Source organism: Protomyctophum parallelum, assembly GCF_964188405.1.
Source record: "Protomyctophum parallelum genome assembly, chromosome: 18".
Lineage (NCBI taxonomy): Eukaryota > Metazoa > Chordata > Actinopteri > Myctophiformes > Myctophidae > Protomyctophum > Protomyctophum parallelum.
The window spans coordinates 21,261,641-21,272,303 of NC_139716.1; the positions used below are offsets into that span (position 1 = coordinate 21,261,641).

Genomic DNA, 10,663 nt, shown 5'->3' on the forward strand with positions numbered 1-10,663 from the left:
AGTATAGGCTACGTATATTTTAAATGGTTTATTTGATATTATTATTTGATATGCATATATCTGACATTGTGCCGTCTTGTTATAACTTTGTTTGCCTCGTTTATGTCTTACATAACATAGAGTAGGCCAGGGAATAGAGACATAAACAAGGCAAACAAGAAGGCACAATGTCTTGAAACTGAGACCATCAGGCTTCTGCTTCCTTCCGTCGACACTGTAACACACAAGGGCAGCGACCAGTTCATCCGTTCCACAATCATTTACTCTAGTGATGGTTCTACTACAGATAGGTCCTACGTTGGCAACACTACAGAGCAGGTACTTACAGACAGCCCAGGTTTGACCCTGGGCCATTCTGATGATGGCATGTAGTGTTGCGGCCTGCCGCCTCTCTACCATCTCCTCCGTTCCTAGGCCAAGTTCACCTGGCTGAACTTAAACCTATCGCACCTGGGCATCTGGGCAGCGCCCCCAGCACCCCCCCCCCCCCACGGCAAGGGGCACACACTCCGGAGGTCGTGGTCATGGCGCTTATAGAGTCGAGGGACATGGCTATACCACTGGCCCCCGGCTGCATCTTGGCCCCCAGCCATGGCCACTGCCCTCTCCACACCCTCCTTCAACCTTGCTTCTGGTTCTGGTTCTGGTTCTGCAGCCCTATTCCCTGCTTGTCTCTCTCTCTCCAAACGCTCCAAGTCTGTTATATAGGGCTCCTCATTAGTAGACACACCCACACCCAGGTGCAAGTCATCAGCTGCAGGTCCTCATTGCTCAGTGGGATATATTTAGCCAGTCAGTAGAAAGAAATTATGGTTATACCAAATCGTGCAACAGTGAAATATTAAGCAACCAATAAAGTACAACCACTCGACAATAATCTTATTCTAAAGCATGCTAAATATAGAAAATAGCAAAATCACACAATAAAGCAAAACACAACACATCTAAATTTCCACCGGCTCGTGTGTGTGTGTGTGTGTGTGTGTGTGTGTGTGTGTGTGTGTGTGTGTGTGTGTGTGTGTGTGTGTGTGTGTGTGTGTGTGTGTGTGTGTGTGTGTTAGGCTGCTCTCTCTCTCTCTCTCTCTCTCTATCTTTCCTGTTGTGTTCTTACACTAATAGTCTTTGAAGTTGGCATAAATGTTTCCTCAGCATCATTCGTACACATGCTGTATGCGCATGACCCTGGCCCAGAGGGGAAGTGGTGGTTTGTCTGTCATGTATTAGGGTCAGTCAGTCAGTCAGTCAGTCAGTCAGTCAGTCAGTCAGTCAGGCAGGCAGGCAGGCAGGCAGGCAGGCAGGCAGGCAGGCAGACAGACAGACAGACAGACAGACAGACAGACAGACAGACAGACAGACAGACAGACAGACACAATGGATGTGATGACACTCTCTCTTCTGTTCTGTAAGTACTGTACATCTTTACTAGTGCATATTGGTGTTTGAGGAGAGAGAAACGGAGAGAGCAAAAGAAAGAAAAAAATAACGAAGTTGGACAGGGTGTGTGTGTGTGTGTGTGTGTGTGTGTGTGTGTGTGTGTGTGTGTGAGTGTGTGTGTGTGATATCTCTCTCTCTCTCTGTCTCTTTCTCTCTCAGCCTCAGTGAGGGTCCATCCCGACAGATCTCAGTTCTTTGAATACGAGAGTTTTTCTCTGAGTTGCGAGGAGGAACGGTCGAGGAACTCTGGGTGGACTGTGAGAAGGAACACAAGCATCGGCGGTGTTTCAGAGTGTGGACTCGTGGACACCTGGGGGGAAATGATGAACTCTCTCTGTACCATCGGAGATGCCTATGCGCTGCTGGACAGTGGAACATACTGGTGTCAGTCTTCAGACGGAAAGGGGAGCAGTGCCGTCAACATCACTGTGACTGGTGGGTTTATTGTTTTGCGCGTCCATAATGAGGCTAAATACATTATTTTTCTTATCCTCACGATTTTGTAACCCATTTTCACCCCTGTGTCAATTATCTAATGTGATCCCGGGCTCTACACACCCTCTGCCAACCTGGGGATAGCAACGGACTTGAACTCATGCTTCCTCCATGCCTGAGTGTCCAAGTTGCTCCTTTACACCTGACAGGGGGGGAGTTTCCCTGGTTGGAAGTAGCGCGTGGAAGGAACACGTTATTCCAACCAGTTCCTTTCCCCTCCATGCTAAATACATTCTTAAAACGCTGTTGTTTTCTTACTGTTTTGTTCCGATTTTAGAAAGAGCTGTTATCCTGCATAGCCCTGCACTTCCTGTGATGGAGGGAAGTGATGTCACGCTGCGCTGCCGGTACGAGAACAAGACAACTGGTGAAACATCCTCTGACCTCCCAGCTGATTTCTATAAAGATGGATCCCTCGTCGGGACTGAGTCTACAGGACAGATGACCATCCGCGGTCTTTACAAGTCTGACGGAGGATTCTACAAGTGTAACATCTCTGACCTTGGAGAGTCACCAGAGAGCTGGATGGATGTGAGAGGTGAGACAACATCAGTTTTCTTATCCAATCATAACATAGTTTCTAACGTTTCTATTAATATTATCAACAGTTTTTCTTTGTAAGTTGACATAGTCAGTGGATTGTATAGTTTATCATTACAATGCCATTGGGTGGTAGTGTGGGTCCGGCCATTTGCATCAACTAACACAATTTGAACATTCACTTTATTTAAATTTACACAATCTGTGTGAATTTGTGTGAATTCTAGTGTCAGATGACACAAATTCCGCATGGGATTTGCATGAAAATATTTTTTTGAAAACTTGATCCAGAGAGATATTGATCCATGCAAGAATTGACCAACGTATCAGATTCAGAATATTAAATTATAACTTATGCTATAAATACATACTAAAACTTTTCTTTATGAGAGGCCTCCTACAATGTCATATGAAAGGTGATTTTGTTTTCCATATCTGGGTCTTGTTTAGGGACGGGGAATTCCACTGATATGTGTCATTTGACACATATCAGTGGAATCAAGATATAACTTGATTGATTGTTGTGTTTTGATCAGCCACCCACACTACAGTATTTGACCTCGTTTAAATCTGTAACATGCATTAAGTTAGATCTGATCTGTGATCTGATATTCTGATCTGTGCTCAGTAGAGTTGACCTCATTCAGTGGTTTTCTGTTTCTTTAGAAGCTCCTGAAAAGGCTGACTTCCTGCACGGGTATGTCCTGCCGTCTGTGTTGGGGACTGGCCTCTTTTTGGTCCTCACGCTACTGCTGGTGGTGCTGGTGTGCGTCAGGAAGAGACACAGGGGTGAGAGTGAGACTCAAATTGTACTGAATTATTTTTCCTATTAATTAATGTCAGAATAGTTGGTTGGTTGATTGATGAAATGCATGATTTGTTGAGAGTCACTGATGTTACTTACTGAAATGCACAGCAGGAACTAAATAAAATGTTGTAGATTTGTTCCAAAATGTCATATACAGTAGGAGTAGGTTATAACTTATAGGGCAGGTGGAAGAAAACATACAGGTACAGACATTATCGGAGTAGATATAAACATTCATCACTCAGAGAATGCATCTGTCTATACATAGGTATTTTATGCATGTAGTCACATGTACGTAATTATTCATGTATCACAGTATCTGTGTCTAAATGGGCGGCTGTGGCTCAGGAGGTAGAGCAGGTCGTCCAATGATCCCTGGGTCGGTGGTTCGAATCCCGGCTCCTCCTGTCCACATGTCGAAGTGTCCTTGGGCAAGACACTGAACCCTACATTGCCTCCAATGAGTCGGTCGGTGTGAGCAGTGCCACCATTGGTGTGTGAATGTGGTAAGTGAGGACGCTGGCGTCGACTGTTCGCCGCCTCACCTCCCAATGTATGAATGAATGAACCATTGTAAAGCGCTTTGAGCACTTGGAAAAGCGCTATAAAAATGCAATTCATTATTACTAAATTGTTTATTACTGCTGTGTAGATAATATGCTTTAGGTCCTCAGCAACCTAATCAGCATGGCACTGAAGATCTAACAGAGACTGTACTGTGTTGTAGGTAACTCAGAATGCCAGCCTTCTTTTGTAACATATGCTGAGATCACAATCACACAGGGGAGACAAGCTAACAGAGAGAGGGGTACAGAAAATCACACACACACACACACACACACACACACACACACACACACACACACACACACACACACACACACACACACACACACACACACACACACACACACACAGATATTTGAGTTCAGAATAATATAAATATGTTGTTCCAGCCTTGTTGGTATATGGTATGAATTATTATGATGTAAATTCTGTGTGTGTGTGTGTGTGTGTGTGTGTGTGTGTGTGTGTGTGTGTGTGTGTGTGTGTGTGTGTGTGTGTGTGTGTGTGTGTGTGTGTGTGTGCAGGTGTGTCTACTCTACAGGAGACTGTGTACTCTTCAGTAAAACAAGGTGCCACCTGAAGCCACCGTCATTGTTTGATCATCAGACTTCAGGCCCATTCACTTGGAATGTTAATTATTTGTTTGTACTGTATGCTGCAGTGCAGACAACTCTATGACATATTCACTGTACAATGTTAAGATGTTTTAAGAATATATTTAATCAAGTAACTGTAAACATTTATATTTGATGTTGCGACTATATCTCCATACATGGGCCTGAGGTGAAGTTAACCATATTCCCATGGGCTACGTATAATATGTGCCGAAAATAGCCGATCTACAAGCTCATAACGCCGTTGCGTTGTCAGGTGTGGTGAGCTTGGAAATCAGCTGTGATTAAAAGTGTGCCTGCCTGAGATCCCCAGGCAGGGAGTTCCACAGGTGAGGGGCCAAACCGAGACTTTAGGGCCCTGCTGCACTGCTAGGCTTTTACAAACAAGAAGTAAAACCTTAAAATCAATTCTAAAACTCACAGGTACCCAGTGAAGGGCAAGGACTGTTGCTGTTGGATGGAATATTATTATTATTTTTTAGATTTTGACCTGAGATCAGATTAAAAAAACATACATACATACTGACAGTTTTCTGAAAAAGCTATGTTTCTATTGCAGTGGTTCTTCCATTTTTCAAAAATAGCAGACCTACAAGCTCGTAGCGCGCCACTCGGTGGCGCGCTATGAGCTTGTAGATCTGCTATTTTTCAATAGCTAAAGCATAACATAATGCTAACACCAAAATGGGTTCCCGGTTCCCGCCCAAAATGGGTTAACATATGTTTATTGATTTTTCTTATTATAGCTTTTAAAATGCACAAAATCTCAGCAAAATCTCACAATCGGTGGTTGCGGATATAACATTGGAATAATGAATAAATGCGGTTGGATACCGGGCGGATTATAAATATGCACACGCGGATTCGGCTGACAAAAAAGCTCATTTGCAGGTCTCTAGTGTGAATATTTTGTCAGCAGCAATTTAATTGTAGCAGTTGCCGTCCTTGTTATGTCACATCTGCAATAAAGTGCATTGCAACAGTCAAGTCTGGAGGATATCAAAGGCATGGATGACGTACTTTTCTATGTCTATTCAGGGGATCGCCAAAGAGGCATAACAAGCATTTAGTTGTGTCGAGGCATTATTGTTCCTGGTCTTGTTCCGTGTCTGGACCAACCCATGGTTTTACTATCTGAAGACAGACTGACTGCATGTCACACGCACACCGGAGGCATGCCCTGATAATGATACAGATGCAAAAGAAGGAGGTGAAATTGTTTCACTTGCTGGAGTAGTATAGGCTATATTTTAGTCAGACGTTATATAAGATTAAACCACATGGCTCTCAATCTGATTCGTAATGGGACCTAATGTTTTGCGTGAATCACAACGTTATCTTTGCAGTGACTTTATAGTCTCAATGTGTTTTTTACTGCTTAAATAAAGGTTAAATAAATAAAAAATAAAACTATTGCACCTATGTCACGAAATAGCATTGCATATGCATTGCTATTAATAAATATTCTCTGCTGGTGGTTAGTAGGTTGTGAGCTGACCACCCAAGGTTCTCCGATAAAAGAGGTTTCTTGACACCAAAGTATAATCCAACAATGTGGTAGTTTATTTTCCCCATGAAACCGTGCTTTTGTGGTCAAGTATGCATGGCTGGAGTAGTGGGTAGACTCAGTGAGATCTGCAGGTGCTGCATGTTGCCTGTGTGAAGGCTGGAGACTGAGGCCTCTTTTAGACGGCGACCATCTCCATATAACACGTCAAAGTCCCGTTGCGTTCTCATTTTTTCTTACCCTTTACACGAGAACGCACACGTTATGATATGATGTGCTATTATGCTATACTGTCGCTAGGTGGCGATAACGGGCTGCCAAATAGACAGGTCACCCACGTACAAGAAGAAGAAACCTTCACGCAAGCCTGCGCAACACGGCTCTGGGCGCGCCACGGGATGGTATATATTTTATAATACATTAGGCTACATAAACGCTGCTGCCGCGGCTGCCGTCTATCACAAGGCTTTTTATTTACATCATGGTTTTACATTCAACATCGCTGATGAGCAGCACTTTGTAGGCGAGGAGGGAGGCTTGTTCAGGAACTCCATTATATCATAATGATATGGCTCTGCATCAATGTAATAAACATATGCGCTGTGAGCCAACATGAGCCATGATGTCATAAGTTTTGCGGATTCACCGTTTTGCCTGTTTATATGGAGACCATAGGAAACGGTGTTCTGAATGATTTCCACTCTGGGAGGTGGTTTCACTTCGTTGCGTTTTCACCTCCTGAGAACACGGTTCTCGTCTAAATGACAGCAGCAAACGATACTTTATTTTGACGTTTTATATGAACACCATCCTCGTGTAAATAGCACCTGAGTGAGGAGTGTGGAGTGAGTAAGTTGCTGGTTATATGTGGCACACCTAAACTGTGATTGGCTAATGGGTTGAGTGAGTGGTGTGATGGCAAACACATGTATGATTGTGGATGCAGGGAATGGGGAATGTCCACCAGAGGCTGCCGTTCAGACAGCATGAGATAATTCACAACAGCTATAGTTAGGGCCGGTCTAACGATATAGTAACGGCATCAAAATTCTATTTTAATTTCCGGAATCGAAGTATATCAAAATGTATACATGGCAACATTGACTTTGTATCGTATTGTTTTGCAATTTAAATAATCAGTATCGAATAATTTTGCAATGCAAAAAATGTATTGTATCAAATACTAAGTTATTGTGCTTTGTATTTAGCAATTTTAAGAAGAAAAAATCCCATTCATTGAATTCGTACTACAGACAGAGAGATTTGACTTTGACTTGACCCAAAAATGCACCTACCAATATCTGCCCGAATGTATTATTTCAGAGATATAGAGATATAAACAATTAATCATTAACGAGAAACACAGTTTTATATGCAAACATCAATTTTTGTGCTGTATATATTTATATACAGCACGTATATATGCTGTAGGCCTATATATTTTCCCGGACATAAATCTGAGAGGGTACAAATGGAACCAAATAAGCTCCCCTCCCCAATCTCCATGTGCAGCAATGGACACACCTGGCAAAGGTAGCCTAATCAAACCCCCATGCAGAAACAAATAACATTGAACCTGTGTGTTTACTAGCTGAATTAACACAGCAATATACAGTATATTTGTAGATCTTATCAAGAGTCACAGTGACATCTGGTGGGAAAATGTTAAACGTACAGTTCCTTCTTATCAAGAAGACATTAAATGGAAAGGTAGAATAAGATTAAACAGCAGTAGACCGAAAGCTTGCTAAATAAATACATGAGTGGTGGTTATTTTTACATTTGTATCTAAAAGTAGAAAAATAGTGAAGATAGCAGATCTAAAAGCTCAACCCTGGCATGTAGGTGGGCATGTGTTTGCAAGTGGGTGGTTTACACTGGAGACGAATTAGATACAATACAATGCTGTGACATCCTGTCTGCTCATTCTACACAGGATCACAGGAAGTTGTTTTCAGGGTCAGACCACGGGCCGCGGCGGTGAGAGCGCCGCACCCTAACCACTAGACCACCACGGAGATCATGATGATGTTGATGAGAAGGGCTGTGGAGGCTGAAGAGAACGGGCTATTTTATAAAGTATAAAGTTATTTTCAATGTCATGGACAATGTAATTCAGCCAGGGGTGCCATGGATGAAAATATTACAGGGGTGATCTGAAGCAAACATGAGAACCAATGCTTTACTTTATTTCTTCAGACGATTTTTTAATGTTTTGTTAGCATTTTGGACATAATGTTACTTCGAGGTGCCCAATGCCCAGTCTGCCTGTATCCCTCGATATGGCTTTACAAATCCCTCCCAGGGGCGTTTGGGTCTGTGAAGAAGAAAACTACAAGTGAATAACCGCCCTGTGGACGGGCTGCAGGCTGCATCTGTTCCATTGGCTAGTGCCTATCACTGCCGGGTGACGCGCTTCATTTTCACGCTTGTGCGCGGCTTCCATTTGAGTCTGTCCGTCGCGTCCGTCGGGCGCGGAGGTGGAGCTTATTTTCCATCCACCAGCTGTCTAAAAACCCCACGAAGAAGAAAACTTCAGCTTCAACTTCACGCTCCTGACGCTTAGATGTGCTCACAGGGTGTGTGTGTGCAATTTTTTTACGTCACACTATCCGTGTTTACTTCATTGGCCCGTTTGACCGTCAAGGGTTCAGCCTCCAGGAAGAAACCCTAAATACAAAGTTATTACACCATTGCACATAAAAACTACTCCAGGGTGTCTAATGAAGTACTTTCACCCCATAGACACATGAAAAGCTGGAAAAATACAAAAATTGTGGCACTCCATCTTTAAACTAGTGACTGGAAGCAGAAAGTATTCATGACCATGTATATTAAGGTAATACAGTCTAGGTGAAGTTGGACCCAAATAGATGGACTTCTATGGGGCTATGGGTTTTTCTGGGTCCAATGACAGCGCCACAACAGGCCATTATATGAACTTTCAGGAAATCCCGATTTCCTTAGTAGCTTCACAAAATATCTGTCTGACTGCCCCCTGTTCTCAACCCGTTTAATTTCAAGGACCCCCAGTTTGACATGCATTAGTCTACGGATCCCCATTTAATGTAATTTCTATCTCTGGGACCCCCGATTTATATTGTAAAATCAATATTAATTTAAGTCTGAGAGTGTACAAATGGAACCCATTAGGGTCCATTTGGAGTTACAGACGTAAGGGTCCACCTTATGGGTTACAGACCATAAGGGTCCATTTGGTTCCAAACTATCATTTAGCTGGGGACCCCCTGGAACTGCTGGACCCCTGGGGGTCCCATGGACCCCACTTTGGAAACCAACACACACACACACACACACACACACACACACACACACACACACACGCCTGCAGGGGGAGCTCTTGGTCTGCGTCTGCTGTTGTTTTAACTGCAGTTATGTCTTCCCCTATGGGGGGTGTTATCCTCAAATCTGATGAATAATTTGATGGAATTTGTCTGACAAAACAGATGGAAAATAGACAGAATTACCACTTGAGCTTTGTGTCCATAGAAACATAATTTAATTTGTTGTCATTTGTATTATTGCTCTAATGGTGTGACTTACATGTGTTTATACTGTAGCTCGGAGCTCCTTCAAAGACAGCCTAATCCTCCTTCAACATCAGCCTAATCTCTAAACTGCCAAGTTCATTTCATGTCATGATTTTGTCAACAAATAAAAACTAGACTAAAATGTAAAATGGGACTAGTGGACAAGAGATCCAGTATAAGTCATTTTACACTTGGTTGCATGCTGAAAATAGCAGATCTACAAGCTCACAACGTGTCGCACTACTCTAAACCCCATTTGAGTTGTTAGGGCCTTTACCTAATGCACACCTTTGGCAATTATTTTGAACTTTATATTTTCCCAAATTCCCTATTTGTGGTGTGTGTGTGTGTGTGTGTGTGTGTGTGTGTGTGTGTGTGTGTGTGTGTGTGTGTGTGTGTGTGTGTGTGTGTGTGTGTGTGTGTGTGTGTGTGTGTGTGTGTGCGCGTTTGTTTGTTTGTGTGTTGTATTTATTTGTTTATTATTTTGTTTATTTATGTATTTAATATTATAATATTAGACTACCTTCCCAAGAATACATCATAAAAACATATACCGGTAGGCCTACTCACCTTTCAGAATTTGTTCCTAATATTACAAATACATATACCGTAGAAATATATTAAAAGGGAGAAAGCAACAATTCGTCTGCCAGGAAATGTTGGTTGTGTTGATCTTTTGATCAACAAGGGAATTGCTGAAGAATTATCCCTCATACTATATTGTTATCATGGTAGCTCATATCTCACCTTAATATTTTAGCATCACTAAGAGCCTATAGATGTCTCCACCTAGGCCTGACAGCTATCATTTTGGTACAGCCTATCTTGTTATGGTTCAGTTTGTCCTTGAAGCAGCTACAGTATAGCCCTGTGCTCTTGGCAGAATTACTGTACCACCGACCTGTGTGTTATTATACTTCTACCCATGATATCAATTGCTGATTGATCCAGAATCCCACAGCCCCTATCATACAAAAGAAAGAAAAAAGCTCTTACCATTATGTTTGTCCTTGCGCAGCCTCTTCGCTGTGTGTCCTTCCCCATCTCTCTCTCTCACTGTCTGAAGAAAAACATGAAAATGCCAAAAAGTCATTCTTATAACAAAAAAGATCAAAAGTGTTGGTAATCATGACTGGCTTTGAAGCCG

At 42.6% G+C, this 10,663-nt stretch overlaps 1 protein-coding gene across 1 annotated transcript; it reads left to right on the forward strand.

Moving 5' to 3' along the window:
• Nucleotides 1-1,371: 1,371 nt before the first annotated feature.
• Nucleotides 1,372-9,602, forward strand: LOC310876026 (Fc receptor-like protein 5; the record flags this gene model as incomplete). The annotated part of the gene is made up of 5 exons (XM_083789473.1): nucleotides 1,372-1,402; nucleotides 1,594-1,869; nucleotides 2,207-2,467; nucleotides 3,136-3,258; nucleotides 9,547-9,602. The coding sequence occupies 5 exons, from the start codon at nucleotides 1,372-1,374 to the stop codon at nucleotides 9,600-9,602; spliced, it is 747 nt and encodes a 248-aa protein (XP_083645599.1).
• Between the last annotated feature and the right edge of the window lie 1,061 nt (nucleotides 9,603-10,663).